Source organism: Thecamonas trahens, assembly GCF_000142905.1.
Source record: "Thecamonas trahens ATCC 50062 unplaced genomic scaffold supercont1.77, whole genome shotgun sequence".
NCBI classification, from domain to species: domain Eukaryota; order Apusomonadida; family Apusomonadidae; genus Thecamonas; species Thecamonas trahens.
In genome coordinates, this window is record NW_013657603.1 from 16137 (window position 1) to 39646 (window position 23510).

Below are 23510 nucleotides of genomic sequence, written 5' to 3' on the forward strand. Positions count from 1 at the left end.
TGGCGCACCACAGCCGGCTGATGTAGCGTGTGAGGCGGTGAGCGATGGAGGGGGGGGGTATGGTGGGGAGGGAGGGATGACCTGCGTACCATGGTGGGACTCTGAGGGTGTGAGACGCAAGGATAGAGTGGATGCTGCTGGAGCAGGAGTGGGGTAGTGGGATGGAGCGGTGCGTGACCGAGACGGTGGCCGGCTTGAGACTACTGCCCAGGCGCAGCGCAGGCAGCAATGCCCCGCTCGGCATGGGTGGAGGGGGGTGGGGGGTGGACGACTGCCCACCAAAAAAATTGGTGCCGGCGGGCGACAAGGTTGCGACACGGCGGGACCGGCGACCGGCTGGCGACGGGCGTCCGGGGCACACTCGACTCGACGCGCCAAAAGGTTCGAATGGCGTCGTTGGCGCCGGCGCCGACACATCTGCTCCGCGAGGCCGGAAAGACAAGCACAGGAGATAGGCGGAAGGAAAAGGCTGAGCGAAAGTACATGGCGACGCAGTTTGCGCTCCTCAAGGAGCGGTTTGGCGCCAAGGCCGAGCAGAGCCGCCGGCGCGGACGGAAGCTCAAGGCTGCCGTGGCCAAGAATAACGAGCTGGCGGCGCAGTTGGCGGCGGCGGTGGCTCGCATTGCGGTGCTAGAGGAGGAGGCAGCGCTCGCTGGGGGCACCGCCCATCCGCGGCTCGGCGATGAGGAGAACTGCGCAGCGATGATGACGGCTGGCTGCGATGACTGCGTTGATGGCGCCGCCGAGCTGAAGGCCCGGCTGGCCAAGGTCGAGGCGCAACTGGAAGAGGCCATCGTGGCCAAGACCAAGCTTGTCGAGTATAACCGCCGGCTGCGGACCCAACTTGCGCAGGCCGAGCTTGCCGCCGAGGCTGGAGCCGAGACCAGTGCCGAGGTGTGAGCGGGCTCGGCCGGCGAGCTGCCGACGTATGCGGCGCTCGCGGGCTGGGCATTGTGTAAAATGCGTTTAGAAGGTGAAGGGTGCAGATCAGAGGCCTTGCAGTGGCGAGTTCGGCTTGTTGACCATGTCCATGAACAAGTACATGTGGTCGGGGTGCGAGGTGGCGTAGGCGTGGAACGAGTCGTAGTCGAGATAGCCGACGTCGCGGGAGTCTGCGGCGGAGAAGATAGCGCGGACCTGCTCGGGCTCGACGTCGGGAAAACCGGTGGCCATGATCTTCTCAAACTCGGCAAGATCGATGGTGCCGTCGCGGTTGGTGTCGAGGATGTCAAAGGCGAAGCGGATGACGTCCTCCCGCGAGACGGCGTCCGAGATGAAGAGGATGCCGATGACAAACGAGCGAAAGTCGAGGTGGCCGGCGTGCTTGCGGTCGAGAACGTCAAAGAGGTGCTGGACGTGCTCGCCCGGCGGGAGGCCAAGGGCAGCGGCAAACTCGTCGACGGTGACCGAGCCCGACTTGTCGGTGTCGATGGCAATGAACTTGTGCAGGAGCTCGGCAGCCTGCTCAAACTTGATCTCGTGAAGGGTCTGCAGGGCGTCGAATTCAAGGAGGGCGGCGTCGGCGGGCAGCGCCGCGCGGCGGGCCTCGAGTAGGAGCTTGAGGTCCTCGTACGTGTGGTCCGAGACCGGGAGGTCGAGCTCCTGTGCGATGGCGGCGCGGACCTCGCGGGCCCAGCGATCCGGCGCGGCGCGCTCCTCAAAGTTCGGCTCCCACACCTCCATCCACGTCGCTTCCATGTGGTTGACAAACTGAGCAAGCGTCCGCCAAAGAATAGCCAGCGGCGACGGGCCGAGTGAGAGGGTGGCCACCGAAAAGTGGCGGTACGGGTAGGCGAGCGCGACCGGCTGGATCGGCTTGCCCGGCACAAACGCGCCCTTCTTGAACGTAATGAGCGCCGTCCGCGCGGTGCAGAGGCCCTCGGGAAAAATGAGCGTCTGGGGCCAAAGCCCTGGCCGGGCCGCGCGCTCGCCGATGTGCTCCAGCACCGCGTGCCGCGAGCCTGGGTCCGACCGGTTGACGTAGATGACCTGCGCCGCCGAGAGGAGCGTGCCCAGCACCGGCGTCGCGGCGTTGTCTGAGACCGAGACCACCGACGGCGAAATCTTCCACAGCATGTACAGCCCCTCCATCATGCCGGTGTGCGAGGCGGCGACGACGATCGGCGCCTGCTCACGCGGCGCCGGGCGGCCGCGCTCAGTGATCCACACATAGCCAAAGCAAAAGAGCACAATACGAGCCAGGTACGGCAGCGGAGTCTGGAGAGCAACCCGCCAGCGTGGGAGCGGAACGGTGTGATCAGGAGCAGCCCAGCCGAGGAGCGAGATCTTTGCCGTGACGAACATGACCAAGAGGCAGAGACCAATGGCCAGGCTCCGAACAGGGACCAGCACAATCGAGTTGACGCCGAGCTTGATCCACTCGTACCACGACGCACTCTGTAGCGGTGTAGTGTACACAAACGGGTTCGCCCGCTCATCGTTCCCGCCATCACCACCTCGACCGCCTCTTCCCCTCCGACTTTCGAACCGCGGCGAGGTCGACGGACTCCGCGAGTTTGGCGGCGAGAAGCCAGCCTGAATGGTCCGCGAGCGCGTTGTCGGCGTTCCAGGCAGGGATACCTCGACCATAGGCGGGAAGGGTGGTTCGTCTGCCATCGTGTGTTTTCCGCGCGTCTCCTTCTGTGTGCGTGTGTGTGTGTGTGTGTGTGTAGAGTTGGGCGCGCTTGAGAGGAGTGGTGCTGCAGTTGGTCCGCTAGAGTCAGCTGTCAGGCGTGGCCGAGGGGGGGGGGGGTTGCGCACCCAATTTGGCCTGCCATTATGGCCCTGGGGGGGGGGGGAATGGGACAGGGTTACTGTTGAAAGAGTGTCGTCGATGATGCTTGCGGCGTGTGATTGCGGTGCGTAATCGTGGTGAGTGGTCGTGGTGCGTGATCGTCGTACGTGATCGCAGTGCGGCAGCTGCGGCTGGCCCGCATCACTACAGCGTAGCTTGCCTGTCTTGAGCATTCTGTTCAATGGATCAGCATCGAGGCTGAGAGTGGTGGCGGGGAGGCCGATCGCGGGAGGTGTGACGATGGGGTCTGTGGCGTAGAGGTACGTGAGAAGGAAAGCATGCGCCGCGACGATGGCGACGGGGTGGAGACGACGCGAGCGGGTGCGGCTGGCGTGGCCCGGGCAAGGCCAGGCGACGAGCGGACCGGCCGCGGCGAGGGGATCGGCCGCGGCGAGGCCTGGACCGAGGCATGAGCGAGCGTGTGGTGCCGCGCAAGTGCGACGGCTGGCGACGAGGCGAGGATCCGCTCGCCGCAAAACTCACACTCGCTAGCATGGCAGGCGGTGGTGTGGACGTCGGTCTCGTGCTGGGTGTAGAAGGGATCGGTGCAGTAGCCGCAGGCAAATGTGTGGCCCTCGGCCGCTTGATGTGCGTGGACGCCCGGCTTGGAGCCAAACGCCGCACGGCAGATCGGGCACTGGTAGAGGTGACCAGCTTCCGACTGGTGCGCGTCTCGCTCGGACCGGGTGTAGAAGGTGGCGGCGCATCCGGCGCACGACAGATAGTGCCGCCGCGCATCCTGGTGCTGCTGGAGCGCGTCCGGGCCGTCAAAAAACTCTTCGCACACATCGCAAAGCAGGAAGCTGCGCGCGCGCGCGGCCGAGATGGTCCGGGCGCCGGCGACGGGCGCGGGCGCGGGTGACATTGGCGGCGGAGCCCACGGCTCGGCGATGTGGCCAGTCTCGGTGGCGTGCTGGGCAAGGATTGAGCGCGAGGCAAAGCGGCGACTGCAGACCGTGCAGTGGAGGAGCGGTGTGTCGGCGACCGGACCCCACATGAGGGCGGTGGCCAGCGCGCGGAGGAGCCAGGCCGAGGTGGCGGCAAAGCCAATCTGCTCGGGTGCCAGCGAGCGAGCGGCAAAGTCGGATCCGGCCATGCTTGTGTCAAGCAAAGTCCCAAGCACCTGCGCAGCAAGATCGCTGAGAGCAGCAGCGACCGAGTAACTCGACGGCGCGTTGTAGCCGCCAGTAAGGACAAAGCCGCCGGCGGCGGCCGACGATGCCACATCGATGGTGTTGACCAGATGCGTGCCATACTCGGCGGCAAGGACAGCTTTGTCGGCCTTGGTCACGCCAAGACACGCCTTGGCAATTCCCTCGGACTCGAGCACGGCAGCAAGCGGGGCAGGTACATGGCCAAGCGCGCCGATGTGGACAAGGACCGCTGCGTCGGCCGAGGCCAGCGCCACCACCGGCCAATGAAGCGAGCAGCCGAGTAGCGGCTCGCCGGTCAGACTCGCAAGCGCGTCCGCGAGCGCAGGAACGGTGGTCACGAGTGAGACTGCTCCGTCAAAGAAGACCGACATCTTCGTTCCTCTGCCTTGCTGCGAGCCGTGTGCTAACCCTTGTTCGCTTGGTTTGACCCTCGCTGCCGTGCCTGCGCGGCGACTTTGTTGGCAACGGTCAATCTGATGTGTCCCGGTGGCTCTCATTGAGCCTCAATTTGGCAATTTGCGGCGAACCCCGGTCACCTTGCTTGTGTACCGCGCGCTGTTGGGACATTCGTCGTCGACGTAGATCGTCACTCAAGGGTGGGTGGGCAAGTTCCCGCTCCTATGGAGCCGACTGTGTCGACGCCAATTCGAGCTGCTGTTGAAGCAAGATGCCAGCCGCTTCGCTTCGCTCCGCTTAGCCGGCGAGAGCAAGCGACTCGCAGCACAAGCTCGTGAGCGCATCCCCCCCTTCAGAAAGGGAGCGGTGGTGTAAAGTGCCGAGGTGCAACAATGACGCACGACATGCCGCGCTCGCGGCGGCAACCAGCGTGGTACCTACTAACCACCAATTTCGCCAGAAACTCGGGGTTCCAAGCACCACAACTCCACAACAAAAACTGTTGGGCAAGTACCAGTGAGGGTACCCACACACACTCACATACGACTACTGCCGACTTCAACTCGTAGCAAACCATGGTCACGCACTCGAAGGAGCGCTCCAAGAATAGCTCGGCCTCCCCACCGGCGTATTCTGACTACTCCGACTACTTGTACGAGTCCTCGGTGGACCGGAAAGTGTAGCGTCTCGCGGGGACGGCCAATCTCGGCTGCTGCCGCTGCATGGGTGGCCAGCTCAAGTTCCACTGCTCGAGAGGCGATGCGGGCTGTTGACAAAGCGGCCGAGATGGGCATGTTCAATCGCCTCGTGGATGAGGCCGACAACAACGGCAACTGCATTGCCCGGAAGTTGCGCTGGTTCGTTTGGTATGGATCGCACTGGCCCCCTTGTGGGAGTTGTCATTCTCCTCACCAAGCCCTACTTCTTGGTGGTTATCATTTTCGCTCCGTTTTATGGGGCACCATGCCTCTTCTTCCGTGGATGCTCCTACTTGCAGCGTAAGCACAATCCAGCTCAGTCTGTATATGAGCGTGCGATGATCCGCTGGGCTGCCACCGCGGAAGACACCACCGGTGGCGTCGTCGAGGTAGAAGTTGTCTCTGATGGATCGAAGCATGCACATTACATTCTCGGTGCCGAGGCAGCACCGCAGCAGCCGTTATAAACACTGTCTTTGGCACCGTCCACAGAGGACGGTCGCCCCACAACCACCGCTACTCGGCCGAGACGGGACAGGCGCCACTGCGGCTTGTGCCCACCAAGCCATGGACGTGGCAGCTCACAACTGGAGGTGGAGACTCTGTCGATAGACAAGAGCAGGCAATGCGTAGCGCCGAGGCAGCAGCAATGGCAGGCACGACATGCCACGCTCGCGGCGGCAACCCACGCGATGGTACCAACCACCAATTTCGACAACAACGGGAGGTTCCAACCACCGCAATGAAATAAAAACTGTCGGGCACCTACAAGCGAGGGGACCCACACACACCCTCACACACGACTTCTGCAGACTTCAACTCGTAGCAAGCCATGGCCAAGTCCTCGAAGAAGCGCTCGAAGAAGAGCTCGATCTCTCCGCCGTCGTACTCCGACTACTCCGACTACTCGTACGGGTCCTCGGAGGACCGGGAAGAATTTGCCCACGCCGGCAGTCGCAACTTTGGTTGCACTTGCTGGACCTGGCTCGGGTGGTCATACCATCGCTCGCGCAAGGCGATGCGGGCGGTGGACAAGGCGACCGAGGTGGGCATGTACAATCGCATCATGGATGAGGCTGATGACGAGGCCAAGAGCTCGGCTCGGGTTGTGCGCGTGTTGAGCTTGCTGTGGCTCGTGGCTGCTCTCATCGCCATCATCGTAGTCGTCATCATCAGGCCCCCCCTTCCCGAGACCGCAGCTGTCGGCACTATGCTAGTTTTCATGTCAGCAATGGCTCTGGGGGTTGGTTCCGTCGTCTTGGACAAACTGCAGCAGGGCAACATGACCCGATGGGCCGAGACCGTGGCCGGGACTACCGATGGTGTCGTCGAGGCCGAGGCTGTGTTTGAGGGCCGCGGTCGCTGGGCTCGCCAGCGCATCGTCCTCTCCGTCCCGAAACGCCGGCGCGGGCGCCGCAGCTGATGGCGGCCCAGCCATCCACGTACCTTGCGCCCTCCCATCGCCAACCCCTGGCTCGGAACTAGTCATGATTTTGAACAGATAAACATCGATATCGCCCGTCCCCGCCACGGCATTGCCCGCGCCCACCCCGATCAAAATCTTGATCGCCCCAGCCCGCCCAGCCAACTCAAAGCCACGCCAGCCCGAACACCCACCCGCCCCAAGCCACCCAATCCTAACCCTCTCCCGAATCACCTGCCCTGATCGCCTCGCCCTATTGGTCCGCCCTGACTAACCGCAGCCACCGAGCAAAGTCGCACACGCCGCCTCCACACACCGTCACACCCCACCCAACCTACTCACACACCCACGCACACCACCTCCATCCTCTCACACCTAATGGCCGACTACGTTTCGGACGACGACGAGGGCGCGCCCAGCCAGGCCATTCCCACCGGCCCTGCTCCTGGGGCGGGTTTGCCGCCGCCGTCGGACGAGAGCGCATGGGAGACGACGCTGGCGGGAGCCATTCCGGCTATTGTCTCCATCTCGTTTGCTACGACTGTTCCGTTCTCGACGTATCGTGCTGGAGCCAGCCATGCTACGGGCTTTGTGGTCGATGCTGTCAAGGGCCTCATTCTCACCAATGCTCATGTGGTTCGCCCTGGTCCGGTCATCGCCTATGCCTCCTTCTCAAACTACGAGGAGATCGAACTCTGTCCTCTGTATCGTGATCCTGTTCATGACTTTGGGTTCTTTGCATTTGATCCGTCAGCGCTCAAGTTCTTGGATCCGCTCCCGGCCATTCCTTTGGCTCCAGACCTTGCTCGTGTCGGCATCCCCATCCGCGTCGTCGGCAATGACGCTGCCGAGAAGCTCTCCATTCTCCACTCGACCCTTGCTCGCCTCGACCGGCCGGCCCCTTTCTACGGCTCGTCAGCCGCAAATGACTTTAATACGTTTTACTACCAGGCCGCGTCTGGAACGTCGGGCGGCTCGTCTGGCTCGCCGGTCCTTGATCGCTCCGGCGCCGCCATCGCCCTCAACGCCGGCGGCAAGTCGTCGGCGGCCTCTTCGTTCTATCTCCCGCTCGATCGGCCAGCCCGCGCCCTCGCGCTCCTCGCCGCCGGCAAGTCTGTTCCCCGCGGTACCCTCACCACTGTCTTTGCCCACAAGCACTACGACGAGCTCCGCCGGCTCGGCCTCTCTCCCGACGACGAGGCCGCGGCGCGGGCGACGTTCCCATCCGGCAACGGCCTCCTCGTCGTCTCCAAGGTTCTCGCCGGCTCGGCCTCCGAGGCAGCCGGCCTTGCTGTTGGCGACATTGTGTGGACGCTCAACGGCGTGCCGCTCAACGAGTTCCTTACCCTCGAGGCCGTGCTCGACGAGTCGGTCGGCAACAAGGTGAGCCTCGCCGTCCGCCGCGGCGGCGAGCTTGTCGAGCTCTGCCTTCCAGTCGTCGACCTCCACGCCATCACCCCGGCAGAGTATGTCTCGTTCTCGGCCGGCATCTTCCACGCTGTTCCCTACCACATTGCCCTCAATCGGTCGATCCCGCTCGAAGGCGTCTACGTCTGCTCCGCCGGCCACGCGCTGGGATCGGGCGGCTTTGCCGCTGGCTCGGTCATCACCGCCATCAACGGCACGCCCGTCCCGGACCTCGACACCTTTGAAGCGCAGCTCGCAGGCTTTGCCGACGGTACCAAGGTCACACTCCATGCGTTTAACGTGGCTGACCCCTCGCGCAACGTTGTCGCCATCGCCATCATCGACCGCAAGTGGTTCCCTATGGCCCGCCACGTCCGCAACGACGCCACTGGTGTGTGGGACACGGTGCTCTCGCCGCCGGCGCCGGCGCCGGTGCCGCGCGCTCCGCAGTCAACCCCGCTCCTCGACGCGGGCACGTCGCGCATTGCAGCGGCCCTCGCGCCTTCGCTCGTTGTCGTCCGCATGGCCATTCCACACATGATCGACGGCGTCGTCTCGTCGCGGTTCATCGGCGCCGGGCTCATTGTCGACGCTGCTCGCGGCCTCGTCGTTGTCGACCGCGGCACTGTCCCCATCTCGCTCGGCGACGTCCGTATCTCATTTGCCAACTCCTTTGACGTCCCGGCCAACGTCCTCTTCCTCCACCCCATCCACAACTTTGCCATTGTTCAGTACGAGCCGAGCTTGGTGGGATCGACGCCGGTGGCGTCGGCGACCCTCTCGAGTACTCCTCTCACCGCCGGCGCGGCCACACACTTTGTCGGCCTCAACGCCGACGAGACGCTCATCACCCGCGCGTCGTCGGTGACCAAGGTCGCCAAGTTTGGCATGCGCCGGTCCAAGGCGCCAGCCTTCCGCCAGATCAACATCGAGACCGTCCGCCTCGACCTCACGCTCTCGTCCATCGGCGGCGTGCTTGTCGACGACGACGGCGCCGTCCAGGCGTTCTGGGCCGCTTTTCTTGCCAAGCCTTCCAAGACCGTCGCCGAGTCGGCTGGTGGCATCCCGGTCACATCCGTCCTCGCTCCGTTCCTCGACGTCTACCTGTCGCGGCCGATCCTCACGGAACCAGTCCCGGCCAACACGGCGCATGTCCAGCTGTGGACGGTCTCGCTCCGCGGCGCTCGTGCGTACGGCCTCACTCAGGCCTGGGTCGACACCCTCGCCGCCATCTCGCGCTCACACGAGGCACTCAAGGTCGAGCAGGTTGCCTTTAGCTCGCCGGCTGCCGACGCCCTCGCCGCCGGTGACATTGTCCTCGCCGTCGACGGCACGCCTGTCGCCACCTTTGCCGGCTTTGCTGCCGCCATTGCTACTGCGCCCTCGGTCTCGCTCACCCTCTGGCGTGGCGGCTCGCAGATCGAGGTGCCGATGGAGACCACGCCGCTGGTCTCCGACGAGCGCGCCCGCTTTGTGTACTGGCAGGGTGCGCTGCTCCAGCCGTCGTTCCTCGAGCTCCAGTTGTACCAGAAGGACATGCCGCGCGGCGTGTACGTCGCCCGGCTTCACGCTGGCTCGTCAGCGCACCTCTGGCGCCTTGTCTCGAAGACCTGGATTGTTGCCATCAACAACGTGCCGACGCCCGACCTCGACGCCTGCCTCGCCGTCCTCCGCACCCTCAAGACCGGTGAGAGCGCCCGCCTCCACACGGTCTCACTCCGCGGCAAGACCGTCGTCGTCACCCTCCGCATCAACAACGAGTACTGGCCCACCGTCGAGTGGCTCCGCAACGGCCTGGAGTGGGAGCGCCGCGTCGTTGAGCCGCTCAACGAGTAGCAAGCATGCACACTCTACGTCGCGCACTGCTTCATTCATGCACCGCACTCGCTCGGCGCGGGCTTGGCCACAAGCGCCGCAAGCTCGGCAAGGGAATCGTCGAGCCGGGTGTACGCCGCCGAGCCGCCGACGACGCCGTCAAGAAAGGCGCGGCCGGCCGACGCAAGTTCGGCCTCGGGCATGCGGGCGACAGCGTAGCGCGGGCGCTTTCCTGTTTTGAGTGCAACGAGCGCCACCTCGCCCGGTGCCGGGAGCGCGTCGAGAACCACCGCCGCCGCCACGTTGGTCGTCGCGTCGAGCCACGAGAGCCGTAGCGGGTCGCGCGCAAAGTGGGTGGCCAGCGTCGTCAGTGACTCGGCCACCGCGGGCGGCAGTGTCGGCGCGCCGTCTGGTGGCGGGCTGGTGCAGAGGCCCTCGTCGGCGCCCTCGTCCTCGACGAGGCCGTCGAGCGCCTGCGGTGACGGTGCCGGTGGAGCGGGAACGGGCGCGAGGCCGACAAACGCAAGGACGCACACACCGCGCGCGCCGATACACCGCTTCTCAAACGCGGCCGGCGAGTCGATGTGTTTGGCGGTTCGCGGCTTGCGCGGCGACGGCGACGGCGACGGCTTTGTCTCAGCCTTGGTCTCGGCTTCTGCCTTGGCCTTGGCCTCCGCCTTGGGCTTCGCCTTGGCCTCCGCCTCCGCCTTTGGTGCACCGGCGTGGGGACGGAGCCAGTCGGCGATGGCGTCGACAGTCAACTCGCCGTCGTAGACAAGCGCGGTGGACGGATTGGCGCCGCGCGACGGGTCGACAACAAGGGTAGGGAACGAGTCGACGCCATAGGCGTCCAACAGGTCCTGGATCTTGGCCTTGGCCTTGGGCGAGGCGGCGACAACCTCGCCAAGTGCCAGTTGCGAGTAAAAGACGTTGGAGAGCGCCTTGTACAGAGCAGTGGTGGCCTTCTTGTCAGTGAAGAGCACGACGCGCGGGGCATCGGCGCCGAGCCGGGCATCGTAGCTCTCGAGCGCGGCCGCCGTGTCCTTGATGCGGATGACGTTCGAGTGCAGCTTGGAGCGGGCAAAGGAGACCAAAGCCTTGGCCTTGCGCTCGTACTGGTAGTCCTCGACATTGCGGCGGAGCTTGGACGTCTTGCCCGACTTTGAGCGCTTGGTGAAAGCGTTGCCGGTATAGGCCTTGATGGTGGGATAGCCCTTGATGCCGTACTTTGAGGCAAGAGCAGTCTCGACCGTGGCATCGACGACGCCAAAGCGAACAACGCCCTTGAGCTTCCCCGCAGCACGCGCCCATTCCGGCGTCAGCGCCTTGCAGTGGCCACACCACGGCGCCATGAACTCGACCATCCACGTCTCGGACGAGTCGAGCACCTTTTCACGAAAGTTCTTGGCAGTCAGCTTGATCACGTGGCTCACCCTCGCCTTTTTGCCCGTCTTGCCCCCCTTGCCCCCCTTGCCCCCCTTGCCCGTCTTGCCTGTCTTGCCCGTCTTACCTGTCTTGGCTGCCTCGGCGAGGTCGAGGACAACGCTGAGGACGACAGCTGCGAGAAGGACGACGGCCAGCGTCCGCCGCGAGAACAACATGTAGGGTTTGCGGTGGAGAGAGTGGAGTGTGCGGGTGTGGGCGGTTGGCGGTGAGGGAGCTGGTGGTCGTCGTCGTGGGGCTGAGGTCAGCGGTCAGTGAGCAAGCCAGTCGGTCGCCAGGGGCTGGGTCGACTCACTTCGCAGTCTTGGCGTTTGTGTCCGATGCCATCAATGTGAGACACACACGGCGGCATCACACCTACCATACCACATACACACACACATATACACACACACACACACACACACACACACACACACACACACACACACACACACACACACACACACACACACACACACATACACACACACACACACATACATGCACACGTCAACATATCCCCTTCCCCTCAAGCCACGATCTGGCCCCGATCCCCATTGCGATCCCCGTGCCGAACCCGCAAGCCGACTTGCGGCGGCCACCGGATGCGGCGCGGCGGCCACCTTCCACACCACTCGACTGCACAGCCGAGAGCGGCCATGTCTGTACCTGCGCCACTCAAGCCGTACCAGCAGTACATCAACCGGGCGAACGAGCTTGCCAATGTTGACCCTGTTGTTGCATACTATTGTACGTAGGGAGGGGGGCGGGGGTGGGAGGGGGGAGGGGAGGGGGGAAGGGGGGGAGGGGGGTGTGGAGAGGGTGCATGTGCGGAGAAGGAACACTCACTCTTGGGGACGATGGCACATGGGATGGGGAACATGACTTGTGGGATGGGGAACAATGCATGGTGCGGGGGATGTGGGGATGGCTACCGCTCTGGATGCTACTGTGACTGCTGTTATCGCTATGGCGGTGGCGATGGCGATGGCGGTGGCGGTGGCGTTGGCGGCGGCGGTGGCGGTGGCGGTGGCGGACGATGGATGTGCTCGGGCATGGGGGTATCGTTGGCCATCTTCTCAGGTCGGATGTATGTTGTTCAAGAATGCATCTCCATGTACTCGGCCGCGACAGAGGAGACCCGTGAGTACCTCAACGAGCTGATGTCGTCGCTGGAGCAGGTGAAGAAGGCTCTGCCGGACTCGCCGCTCCTGGGCTCAGAGTCCGAGGAGGCTGCCATCTACGTCGAGAACTTTGCACACAAGGTCTTTAAGGGGGCTGATGATGAGGATCGTGCCGGTGTCGCCTCCATCGGCACCGCCCTTCGCTTTCGCGCAGCCTCAAACTTTTACCAGGTCCTCAGGGTCTTTGGCCCGCTGGCCGCGGACATCGAGGAGAAGAAAAAGTACGCCAAGTGGAAGGCGGTACAGATCTCCAAGGCAATCAAGGCCGGCAAGCAGCCACGCCCTGGTGGTCCGCAGGAGCACAAGGAGGAGGACGAGGCCCGTGCTGCCGCTGCCGCTGCCGAGGCCCAAGCCGCTGCTGCCGCTGCTCGTGGTGATTCCTCACCATCCCAACCTCCCTCGTCGGGCCCGGCCGTCGACGAGTTTGGCCTCCCCATCATCCCGTCTGCCAACTCTAATCCCGCCCCCAAGCCAAGCTCGGGCCCGGCATTTGACGAGTTTGGCCTCCCCATCGTCCCGTCTGCCAACTCTAATCCCGCCCCCAAGCCAAGCTCGGGCCCGGCATTTGACGAGTTTGGCCTCCCCATCGTCCCGTCTGCCAACTCTAATCCCGCCCCCAAGCCAAGCTCGGGCCCGGCATTTGACGAGTTTGGCCTCCCCATCGTCCCGTCTGCCAACTCTAATCCCGCCCCCAAGCCAAGCTCGGGCCCGGCATTTGACGAGTTTGGCCTCCCCATCGTCCCGTCTGCCAACTCTAACCCCGCCCCCAAGCCAAGCTCGGGCCCGGCCGTCGACGAGTTTGGCCTCCCTATCACCCCTTCTGCCAACCCCAGCCAAGGCGTCGCTCCCAATTCAGGCCCCCTACCGCCGTCATTTGGTGGTGGAAGCAGTGGACCGGCTCCGCACATCCCGGGACCGGGTGTGGATCTGACTCCCACGCCGCCTCCGGCCCACAACTTTGGACCAGCGCCGCCGGCCGCGGCACCCGCTCCGGCGCCGGCTGCGACGGCCGCTCAGACATCACACCCAGGCATCATTCGCATCACCCCGCTCCCCGGCTACAAGCCGACCGTCAAGCAGAAGAACCAGGCCACCAAGTTTGCGTCGTACGTCTCATCCTCGCTCGCCTTCCACGACATCGACGGTGCCATTGAGAATCTCACCAGCGCCCTCGCCCTCCTCACCGGCCTCCAGTTCGAGAAGCAGTAAACTCTAGACACGCCTTTGCTTTTTACTTTCGCCTGCGGACCATCCGCGACCGCGCCTTTGCTCGCCGCGCACGCTTGTTCGACTCGGACTCGGACTCGGATTCTGACTCGGAGTCAAACTCCTCATCAGAGTCTTCCTCGTCGTCAGCCTCTGAGTCCGACTCGGACTCGTCCATATCTGAGTACCGTTCCGACTCGGACTCGGACTCCGAGTCAGAATCCGAGTCGATGCCCGACGACGACGACGACGACGACCGCTCGCGCAAGAGGCGGAGGAGGAGCACGTCCACCGAGGGCGCGTCCGCGTCGTCGTTCTTCACTTGCTCGAGCTCGTGCGTGAGCACATGGAACAGGCTCGGGTCCAGTTCGTTGAGCAGTTGCTTGACCTCGACCATCTTCTCGGCCACATCGTCCGAGTCGCTCGACTCGACGTGGTTCACCAGCCGCTTGATCCGCTCACGCTTGGCACGGACTACCACCGGCACGCCCGACGCCTTGTCTTTGACAAGTGCCCGCTTCACAGCCTCCTCCGAGTCCGAGTCGTCAAACGACCCAATCTCCGCCAGAATCGCCGCGAGGTCCGACGACATCTCTGACGCACGCAGGTGCACGTCCGAGCCTTCGATCGGGAGCGAGCTCTCGTCGCTCTTGGCCGTCGGGGCAGCCGCAGCGTCTACGCCAAATATCGTCGACAACTTGGCGCCCTCAAACTTGTGCGCGTGCACAATCGTCGGGCCCTCGCTAGCCACCGGCTCCTTCGAGCTCATCATTGCATCCAGCGACGCGCTTGCTCGTCCAATTGCAGATGGCTTGGGATCCATGTAGCACCAAGAGCAGCACTGATTCATCTTCAACAAGAGCGACGCGCCAGTCAGCAGCGAGAGCACCAGAAGAATCGTCGTCACAATAAACGCCGCCTTGATGGCCGACCGCTCCGCGGGGTCGCGCAGGTACACATGTCGCGAGCCAAACTTGCCCACATGGCAGTTGATCACCTGTCCCACCTGGATTGCGTCCAGGAACGGGGACACCTTGGCATCTCTTGTCGACGAGCCAAGAGACGATCGCTCCGGGACGGCCACAATGTCCCGGTCTGCAACCGCAAAGCCCGACCGCGAGCCCGAGACGTAATCGACCTCTACCCGCGCCGTGTAGAGCGACCGTGGCAAGTCCGCCCGCTTGGCCGGCTCGCACAGCCGCGATGTGCACCAGTTGATCGCGCCCTTGGGCGTCCGCGAGGCGCCGTCCCAGCAAAACAGGCAGTCAATCCGCCGTGCCTTGGCCACAACCGTGCACACTCCGTCGTCAGTGTAGGTAGGCAAGATGACCGCGAGGAAGACCGAGAGCCAGATGATGACGCCCACGCCCATGAGGCACCACGGAAAAGAGGCGGCGCCACCGCGACACAGTGCCTGCCGGCACTTGACGTCGGCAGGATGCGTCGAGCTGCACCAAACACACATCACAATCGCGAGGAAGGCCGCCATCATCGGTAGCGGGATGAGCAGCGACGGCAGCAGGTACAGAATCCAACAAAACCGCACAACCTCGGGCCAGATCTTGACCGGCCCCCTGTATGCCGCAGGATGCTGTCCGGCAGCCTCCCACGCCTTCTTGTTGACATAGCACGAGATAAAGTCGCCGGGCATCGTCTCGTCCTCCAACAGATCGTAGATGTTGTCGTCGACACCGCACGAGAACTTGCGTTCGGCCATCTGCAAGTCGTTGACCCTAAAGGGATACGTCACGTTGTCGCGGATGATGCCGACAGTATGGTAGGCACTCGACGAGGTGAAGGTCTCACCGATGACGATGCAGTCCTTGATCTCGATGTGGTTGCTCTGCCACTTCGGCCAGTCGAGGGCGAGGGTGAAGAAGAGCGATGCCCAGATGGCTACGATGATCAGCGGAATGACACACCACCAGCGGACAAACGAGATTGCACCACGGCAGAGGAATGAGCAAATGTCGGTCGACTCGATGAGAATGGCTTCGCCATGCCCCTCTTCCCCCTCTCCGTTCTCGTCAAACGATGATTCATGGTAAGACTCGGCCGCCTCGGCGTCCCACGCCCCACTGTACGGTTTGTCCTTGGCCTTGTCGGCCTTCGCGAACAACATAGCCGACGACTAGCTCCACTGCCGGATACACAATGCTTGCTCCCGAACGGCTTTAGTTGGTGTCCGCGGGTGTGGCGTCAAGTATTGCTTCTTCTTCCCGCCGTCCCGCTCGTCCCGCTCGGATCTCGTCCGTCTGCCAGCGCCATTCTGTTCGGTCACACATGGTTGCCATCCATTCTCGGAATCAGATTTTGCGAGGGTTGCACCATTTGCCTGCAGGTACATGGTATTGGCATTAGCTACTTGGCAAAGACGTGGATACGGCATTGGTCGTCGGGTCATGTTTACTCAAGGAATGACTGTGATTCGTAGCCATCGTCGTCGTCACCATCGTCGTCGTCGTCGTCACCATCGCCGTAGTCGTCGTCATAGTCGTCATCGCCATCGCCATCATCTTCGTCGTCGACGCCATCGAGGACAGACTGGCGGTAGCGCTGGATCTGGGCACGCTGGTGTTCGAGCCGCTTTCGCATGGCGGCGAGGTCATCATCGTGGGCCGCGGCGGTGTGGCGGGCAGCTGGAGAGAGCGACGGTGGCTGGGCGGCGGTCGCAGTGACTGCGGCCGCATGCGACTCGGCGGCCATGGATCGATCGAGGAGGAGGGCAGCCGAAAAGTCGGCCGAAGCATTGTGCGACGCAAGGCGCCGGATCTCGGCTTCCTGCAGCTGCGCCAGCGACGACTCGGTCGCGCCGCGCAGCCGGAGCTGCTCCACTTCTTGCTTGAGGAGGAGGACCTCGGCTTGCTCCAGCTCGAGCCGCTGGCGGAGCTGCTCGTTGACCTCGGTCAGTCGCTCAATCTCAGCCTTGGCCGACTCGGCCTGCAGCGACTTGGCTTCGAGCGAGGTTGCTAGCAGCGCCTTAGACGCCCGCTCGTGATCAAGCTCCGACTCGAGGCTCGCAATCCGCGTCGTCGCGTCCCGGACTTTGTCGGTCAACTGAGCTACCGCAGCGCTCGACGCAGCCGCTGTTGAGCTCTGCTTGTCCATCGCCGACGACGACGACGCAAGCAATGCCTCCAGCTTGACCACTCGCGCTCGTGTCGCCTCGAGCTCACCCAGCGCCTCCTCGTGCTTCTCGGCAAGGAGAGCGAGCTTGGCCGACTCGGCCGAAGCAGCCTCGGTCGCCTTGCTCAGCGCGTGGTCCTTGCTCGCCAGCAGCTCATTGAACTCGGCCTGCAGTGCTCGCTGAGCCTCTTGCCGCGCCGTAAGCTCAAGGGCAAGGCCCTCGACCTGGTCTTGGATCGAGCCCGAGGCCGAGGCCGAGGCCTCCAGCTTAGCCCGGATTCGGTCGATCTCGATGGCGGCAGCGGCTGCCTTGGTGGCAGCCTCGTCGCGAGCAGCAAGCGCGGCATCTAGCTCCCGCCGGGCAGCCGCAGCATCGCGCCGTGCCGCCCGTGCCGCCTCGCGCTCGGCTGCCACCGACGCGTGGGCCTCTGACGACGCTCGAGTCTCGTCGCCCAGCGCCGCCGCCAGCTTGGCCCGGAGCGCGCCCATCTCAGTGATGAGCGCCTCCTTTTCGGCGGTGAGCGTAGCGTGCGCGGCCGACAGGGCCGCCAGCTGTGCAGCAAGCGAGTCGCGCTTGGCGGCGTCGGCCGACGTCTCATTGCGCCGCGCCGCTGCCGTGTCGTCAAGCTGGGCCTCGAGCGAGGCCAGCGCGGCATCTTTCTTGGCAATGTCGGCGGCGTGCCAGGCAACAGACTGCTTTGCAGTCTCGAGCTCGGTCTCGAGGCCGGCAACCAGAGCGCGCTCGGCAGCCAGTTCGTCTTGAACCTTGGCTAAGGACGCGGCGGCCGCCGCGGCATCGGCCTCCAGTGCAGCAATCGTGTTGTCACGGTGGAGGACCTCGTCGCGCCAGGCCGCGACCTTGTCCTGGGCACTCTTGGCTGAGCGCTCCCACTCGTCACGCTCGGCTGTCACCGCCGACACTGCACTCGCGGCCGTGCTGTTGGCCTCGTGCACCGCGTTGACAGCATCATCATGGGCGGCAGCCAGACGGGACTCGAGCCCGGCGTTGGCACTCCGCAAACTCTCGATCTCGCGCTTGGCCTCATCGAGGGCAGCCAGGGCGCCGTCATACGCATCCTGGTTCGCAGCCTGCATCAGCTGAGCCTCGCGCTGCTGTCGCATGGCATCGTCTTGCGCAACAAGCAGCTCTTCGAGCTCGCCGACCCTGGCAGTAGCAGCCGCTTCGACCTCGCGAGCCTGTGAGCGGGCGGCAGTCTCGGTAGCGCGGGCGGCGTCGGCGGTGGCAGAGAGCGAGGCAACGCGGGCAAGAGCCTCGTCGAGCGCGGTTGATCGCGCAGCCAGCTCGCTGCGGAGCTTGGCAACAGCGTCGTCGGCGGCTTCGAGTCGGACCGAGGCAACCATGAGCGACTCCTTCAGCTCGTCGACCTCGGAAGCCTTGGCTCGGAGCTCGGCGAGAGCGTCCGAGTGTGCAGCGCGAGCGTCGGCAAGGTCGGCGGCCAGCTCGCGAAGCTGCTTGCCGGCCTCGGAGCGGGCTTCGGACGAGAGCGCCGAAGCGGCGCCAAGCGATTGGAGACGAGCTTGCAGGTCGGCAATGTGGTCGTTGGCGGCGGCAAGTTCGGAGCGAGAGGCGGAAAGTGCAGCGTCTGCTCCCTCCTTGGCCTCGCGCTCAGCCTTCAGCTGCGACCGGAGCTCGGCTCTTTGCTCAGCAGCAAGGCCAGCCTGTGCCGAGAGAGTAGCGATCTGAGTCTGAAGGTTGGCGTTGGCAGCGTCGGCATCGGCGGCGGCGGCGGCACGGGTGCGGAGAGCGGCAAGCTCTGCGTTGGCGGCGGCGAGCTTGGCCTGCGACCGTGACAGCGCATCCGACTTGGCAGCAACGAGCGCCGACTTTTCCCGCAACGCGGCCTGGGCCTCAAGCAGCTCGTCCATGAGCTCGTTGTGGTTGATCCGCGAGCGGTCGGCGCCCTCGGCCCGGAGCGAAGCGGCCTGGGCCTCGGAGAGCGCCGCAGTGTGGGCGACATCGGCGCGGTCTGCGGCAGCCTCGAGTGCCGAAATGCGCGAGTTGGCGGCGTCGAGGTTGGCGCGGAGCACGTTGCGCTCTGCTTGGAGGGCGGCCAAGTCGAGCTCGACCTGGGCTGGAGTTGATGCAGCCTCCTTGGCGGCGCGGAGGGCGGCGGCAGCCTCCTCGCGGGCGTCCTCCAGCTCGCGAGTAAGGGCGAGCGCGTGCTCGTTGGCGTCGTTGGCCTCGGTCCGTGCCGCATTGGCAGCCCGCTCGAGCTCGTTGACTGAGCCAAGCAGGGTCTCATGCTCGAGCTCGAGAGCCGCCATCTGCTGGACAAGCGTATTGAGCGAGTCGGCATATTTGTCCTTGAGCGCCTCCAACTCGCGAAGCTCGGCGATGGCTTCGCGGAGCTGGTTGGAGAGGCGAGAGACTTCGGCGTTGGAGGTCACAAGCTCCTCCTCATAGGCGCGCTCGACATCAGCATCGCGCTCGGCTCGGGACGCGGCGTTGTCGGCGAGAGTGGCGCGGTCGGCGGCGAGGACGGCATTCTCGTCTGTGAGCGCCTGCTGCGCGAGCTGGGCCTCTTGCAGGCGGGCGTGGAGGTCGGCGGTGACGGTTCGTTCGGCAGCGAGCGCCTGTGTGGCCTCGTCGGCACGGGCGAGTGCGTTGGAGAGCTCGGCTTCGAGCGTGGCAAGCCGAGTGGTGGCCGGATCAAGCTCGAGCTCAAGGGCGGCGTGCTCGGCAGCAAGACGCTCGAGCGTCGATGTCAGCTGGGCCTTTTCGGCGGCCAGGGCGCGGGCCGAGTCTCCGACGTCGGCGGCGTTGCCTTCGGCAGCGGCAGCGCGGGCAGCAATGGCGGCGATGCCGTTGCGGACGGCCGAGGCGCGGAGTGAGGCGTGCTGGGTGGCGAGGCGAAGGCGCTCGAGCATGCCAGCAGCGGCGGGCGTGGCACCGGCCGACGCAGCAAGCGCCGAGGCGGTCGAGGCGGCAGCGGCGGCGGCGGCGTCGGCTGGGCCGACCAAGGTCTTGGGCTCGACTCCGGCGACCTGGAGCGCCGTCTCAAGGCTGTCGAGGGCGCGTGACTCGGCAGCGAGCAGCTTGTCGGCAGCAGTGGTGATCGAGTCGAGGGCGGCGCGAACAGAAGCGAGTTCTGTGGTGGCGGCGTCGAGGGCACGGACGTTCTTGCGAGAGGCAGCGTCTTGGTCGGCGCGAAGCGAGATCTGGGCCTCGAGCTGGGCCTCATGAGCGTCAAGCCGCTGCAGTACAAGCGACTGGAGGGCTGGATCCGGGCCCTGTTTCCCGCTGGCCGACTGCTGCAGGAACGAGGTCCGCCAGACCGAGGTCTCACCGACCGCCAGCGCCTGGATCTGGAGGGTGTAGTTGGCGAGGTCGAGGTCGCGTGAGAGCGAGGCAATGCGAGCGGCGGCGTCGGCGGCGGCTTCGGACGACTGAGCTTCGAGAGCAGCGTGGGCGGCGGCGAGCTCGGCGTGGCGAGCAGAGGTCTCTGCCAGCGTCGCCTCCGTCTTTTCCAGCGATGCGGCGTAGCCAGAAGCTGAGCCGCGAAACTTGTCCCGCTCTGCCGTGACGACATCGAGAGCGCCGCGGAGCTGGGCGAGCTCGACCCGGAGGGCGCCGGCATCGACGTCGGACTGGTGGCTGCCAGCGCGAGCCTGACTCAGGTCATCCTCGAGCTGGGCGATGCGCGAGCGGGCTGAAAGCAGCTCTGCGGTAACTCCCTGGACCTCCTTGGTCAGCGCCATGACCTTGCGGTGAGCGCGCGAGTCCGGCGAGGCGGTAGCGGCCGACGACGCCGCCGAGGCCGCCAGCGATCGGGCGCGCGACTCGGCGGCTTCGGCCCGGCGGACGGCGAGCTTGGCCTTGCGCTCGAGCTGGGCCTCGCGGGCGACGGCTGCGGCAGCCTCCCGCGAGAGCGACGCGTTCTGCGCCTTGAGCCGGGCCAAACTTCCTGCATCGGTGGCAGCAAGGTGGCCCAGCGGCGGTGGGCCTGCCGGTGCGGTCCGCCGACGAGCAGCCGACGACGACGTTGCTGGGCGCGAAAGCTGGCGCGCTGGCGGCTCGGCCAACGAAGCCCGTAGTGAGGCCGTTCGGGCCTGAATAGCAGATATAGAAGCCGAGAGCGAAGGAGGCTGTCGATGTGGTGATGAATGGCTTAGTTGTGAAGCTGTAAGCGGTCGGCGGTGCATAGTGGGGATGGGGCTTGGGGGGGGGGGGGGCGGGAGGGGTGGTGACATGATTGATGGTTGAGGTAATCGTTGGCTGTGGCTGTGTGGCATTTTGCCACTTTTGCTCGGCACTTTGCTGAACTGGCGCGAGCAGGGGCAAATGGTAGAAAATGCGTGGGTAACTGAGGGAGGGGGGCGTGTACAGGGAGGAAGGGCTACCACTCAACTACGACGTAACCATGGCAGCTACGGTGGCGTCTTTGACGGATATCATGCATGGTATGTGGAAGATGGTGATAGGGTGGGTGAGGGCCAGTGACTGCGTTGTGAGTGGGTGGTAGGGGAACAGGGACGTAGGGGTGCGTGGGAGGGGGGGGGGGGAAGGGGAAGGACGCCAGCAAACGAAGATATGAACCGATGGTGTTGGCGGGTGGTTGGCACGCGTGTCAAGATTTTTGGCGCGTTTGGGGGGGGGGGGAAGAAGAAGGGAGGGGGTGGGGAGGGAGGGGGGACTGACAATGTGTGTATGTGTGTATGTGTGTTTGTGTGTGTGTGTGTGTGTGTGTGTGTGTGTGTGTGGTGATGATGGCGTGTCGTGGGTTGACATGGTGTGGTGGCGGTGATGGTGGCGGTGGTGGGGTTGGTGGGCTCGGCGTGGTCCGGGTGCGGGGGGGTAGACCTGTGGGTCGGTTGCGAGACGGTGGAGCATGGCATCCCGTACTTTCCGCTGTTTGTCGGCAACATTGCCATCATGCTTGGTGCCTTTGTCATTCCTTGGGTCATGGTCCACACGGGCGGCCTTGTCCGATTCTCGGCCTATGTACGTAAGGATGGAGGTGTGGGGGGGGGAATGCGGGCGGCGATCGGTCGGCAAAGCACCGGCGGCGAGGGACTGACTGATGATGGCAATGTGGGTGTGGGGCAATAGGCATGGCTCGCGTGGGGTGCATACGCGGCGGTGGAGTTCTACGCCGGGCTGCTTGTTGGGCGGTACGCGACGTGTGATGGATGCTCGCCGCTGGAGGATGCGCTCGAGTCGCCGGCGTCGACAGCGTGGTTCTCGGACTGGATTCTGCTGTGGCCGATGTGTGCGGTGTACTGCTACGTGACGGCGCACCGGTGGGGCTTTGGCAGCGAGGCGTGGAAGTACACTGCGCTTGCGGTGGTGGCGGGTCCGCAGGTGGGCGTGCCGTACGTGTGCGTGCGGATTCTGGACGTTGCCGAGAAGGGCGGCGATGTGGACCGGAGCAAGTACCGGTGGGCCGAGTACCTCTGGGTTGCGCTCTCTGCGCTCGAGTGCGTGGTGTGGCTCCCGCAGTTCCTTGCGTTCTTCATGCAGCCGGAGAACTGCTGGACGTGGCCGCTTGCCGAGGCGATGTGGGGCAACCCGATGAATACGTTTGTGGCGCAGTCTGTGTCGATCACGGGCTGGTTTGCGGACGCGTGGATTCTCTCTGTGGTCCCGCACAAGAGCCATCACATGTGGTACCTGGCGTTTGCGCTGCTCGCCTTCCACAACCTTGTGCTGACGCTCGCGGTGCTGTGGGTCATTCCGGCGTGGATGGAGCAGCCAACCGGCAAGTGGATCCGTGGCATGCTTGCGCGGCCCAAGTTTGACCTCGCGCCGGTGATGGGCGCGGCGACGGCGGGATACATTGTGGCGCTTGTTGTGGGTGCCTTCTACGTGGCGCTGGACGTCTCCAAGGGCTTCGCGGTCGCACTCCTCGCCATCTACGGCACCATGGCGCTGATGTCGCCGTTTGGCCGGCCGTCGGTCTGGCACGAGTTTGGCTCGTGGATGATTGCGTCCAAGGTCCACACGGTGGCGTTCCTCGCCTCGACGGCGACGGTCCTCGTGGGCACGCTGGCGCAGACCGAGCTTGCGCCGTCGGACCTCGCGCTGACCTTCCACTGGCTCTCGAGCTTCCCGCTCATCTCGACCCTCGGTGGGCTGGCTATTTACGTCCTCGCTGCCACCGAGCTCTGGCGCATCCTCTCGTACACCTCTCAGCAGACATCCGAGGACGCGGTGGCGTACTTTTTCAAGGCCGCCTTTGCTGCCCCGTTCCTCTTCCTCACCTCGCCGGGCTTCTTCCCGCTCCCGGGACTTGACGCGCTCCGGCGGATCCTGCTCGCCTCGCGTCGGTCGAACCATTAAACAGTGCTGTGGCTTTGGTCTGCTTCCGTTGAGCCGATCGGGATCTTTGGCCTTGAACGCCCAAGTGTGCCTGAACTCGGACTTGTGTGCGCGGCTTCCGTTGAGCCGATCGGGATCTTTGGCCTTGAACGCCCAAGTGTGCCTGAACTCGGACTTGTGTGCGCGGCTTCCGTTGAGCCGATCGGGATCTTTGGCCTTGAACGCCCAAGTGTGCCTGAACTCGGACTTGTGTGCGCGGCGTCCGTTGAGCCGATCGGGATCTTTGGCCTTGAACGCCCAAGTGTGCCTGAACTCGGACTTGTGTGCGCGGCGTCCGTTTCGCTCAGAGTGTCGAGTAATGTTTACTATGTCACCGTCTTTGTGTTGGTTGATCACGCGTTTTTGGGTAGCGTCGGACGTCAGTCGGCTGCAGTGGGCTGTAGAAGGCGAGTAGCGCGAAGCGAGGGAGCTTGTTGTGGTGTATGCAGTGTGGAGAAAGTCATTGAGCGGGTGGGAGAGGGAGTGCAAGGCGTCGGGAGTGAGAACGTGGGAGTGTGGTTTTTCAACGAGAGCGCGGGCTGGAAGCAGGCATGTTGGGGGCT

At 64.5% G+C, this 23510-nt stretch overlaps 9 protein-coding genes across 9 annotated transcripts in view; 5 read left to right on the forward strand and 4 right to left on the reverse strand.

Annotated features, from left to right (window-relative positions):
* AMSG_11377 (uncharacterized protein) overlaps nucleotides 1-942 on the forward strand; it is a gene marked incomplete at its 5' end in the record, with an annotated part of 1585 nt that extends 643 nt beyond the window's left edge. The window contains one exon of the mRNA XM_013897276.1: nucleotides 309-942. Within this exon, the coding sequence (XP_013752730.1) occupies nucleotides 309-900 (592 nt within the window). The 3' untranslated portion in view covers nucleotides 901-942. The remainder of the gene's footprint in view (nucleotides 1-308) is intronic.
* Nucleotides 943-987: 45 nt separating this feature from the next.
* On the reverse strand, nucleotides 988-4691 carry AMSG_12448 (uncharacterized protein; the record flags this gene model as incomplete). Its single annotated transcript, XM_013897290.1, has 2 exons — nucleotides 3094-4691; nucleotides 988-2395 (listed from the first exon to the last, which is right to left on the reverse strand). The coding sequence occupies exons 1-2, from the start codon at nucleotides 4443-4445 to the stop codon at nucleotides 988-990; spliced, it is 2760 nt and encodes a 919-aa protein (XP_013752744.1). The 5' UTR covers nucleotides 4446-4691.
* Nucleotides 4692-5850: 1159 nt separating this feature from the next.
* On the forward strand, nucleotides 5851-6562 carry AMSG_11380 (uncharacterized protein). The gene has a single exon (XM_013897277.1). The coding sequence runs from the start codon at nucleotides 5875-5877 to the stop codon at nucleotides 6463-6465; it is 591 nt and encodes a 196-aa protein (XP_013752731.1). The 5' UTR covers nucleotides 5851-5874; the 3' UTR covers nucleotides 6466-6562.
* A 281-nt stretch (nucleotides 6563-6843) lies between these two features.
* Nucleotides 6844-9708, forward strand: AMSG_11381 (Pro-apoptotic serine protease nma111; the record flags this gene model as incomplete). The annotated part of the gene is made up of 1 exon (XM_013897278.1): nucleotides 6844-9708. The coding sequence occupies one exon, from the start codon at nucleotides 6844-6846 to the stop codon at nucleotides 9706-9708; it is 2865 nt and encodes a 954-aa protein (XP_013752732.1).
* Nucleotides 9709-9743: 35 nt separating this feature from the next.
* On the reverse strand, nucleotides 9744-11288 carry AMSG_11382 (uncharacterized protein; the record flags this gene model as incomplete). The annotated part of the gene is made up of 1 exon (XM_013897279.1): nucleotides 9744-11288. One exon carries the CDS (start codon nucleotides 11286-11288, stop codon nucleotides 9744-9746), a length of 1545 nt encoding a protein of 514 aa, XP_013752733.1.
* Nucleotides 11289-11771: 483 nt separating this feature from the next.
* On the forward strand, nucleotides 11772-13505 carry AMSG_11383 (uncharacterized protein; the record flags this gene model as incomplete). The annotated part of the gene is made up of 2 exons (XM_013897280.1): nucleotides 11772-11862; nucleotides 12196-13505. 2 exons carry the CDS (start codon nucleotides 11772-11774, stop codon nucleotides 13503-13505), a joined length of 1401 nt encoding a protein of 466 aa, XP_013752734.1.
* A 2-nt stretch (nucleotides 13506-13507) lies between these two features.
* On the reverse strand, nucleotides 13508-15711 carry AMSG_11384 (uncharacterized protein). Its single transcript, XM_013897281.1, has one exon. It carries the CDS (start codon nucleotides 15622-15624, stop codon nucleotides 13528-13530), a length of 2097 nt encoding a protein of 698 aa, XP_013752735.1. The 5' UTR covers nucleotides 15625-15711; the 3' UTR covers nucleotides 13508-13527.
* A 179-nt stretch (nucleotides 15712-15890) lies between these two features.
* AMSG_11385 (uncharacterized protein) lies at nucleotides 15891-21012 on the reverse strand (the record flags this gene model as incomplete). Its single annotated transcript, XM_013897282.1, has 2 exons — nucleotides 15891-20735; nucleotides 21010-21012. The coding sequence occupies 2 exons, from the start codon at nucleotides 21010-21012 to the stop codon at nucleotides 15909-15911; spliced, it is 4830 nt and encodes a 1609-aa protein (XP_013752736.1). The 3' UTR covers nucleotides 15891-15908.
* Nucleotides 20992-22945, forward strand: AMSG_11386 (uncharacterized protein). The gene is made up of 3 exons (XM_013897283.1): nucleotides 20992-21050; nucleotides 21449-21591; nucleotides 21700-22945. Exons 1-3 carry the CDS (start codon nucleotides 21011-21013, stop codon nucleotides 22927-22929), a joined length of 1413 nt encoding a protein of 470 aa, XP_013752737.1. The 5' UTR covers nucleotides 20992-21010; the 3' UTR covers nucleotides 22930-22945.
* Nucleotides 22946-23510: the final 565 nt, after the last annotated feature.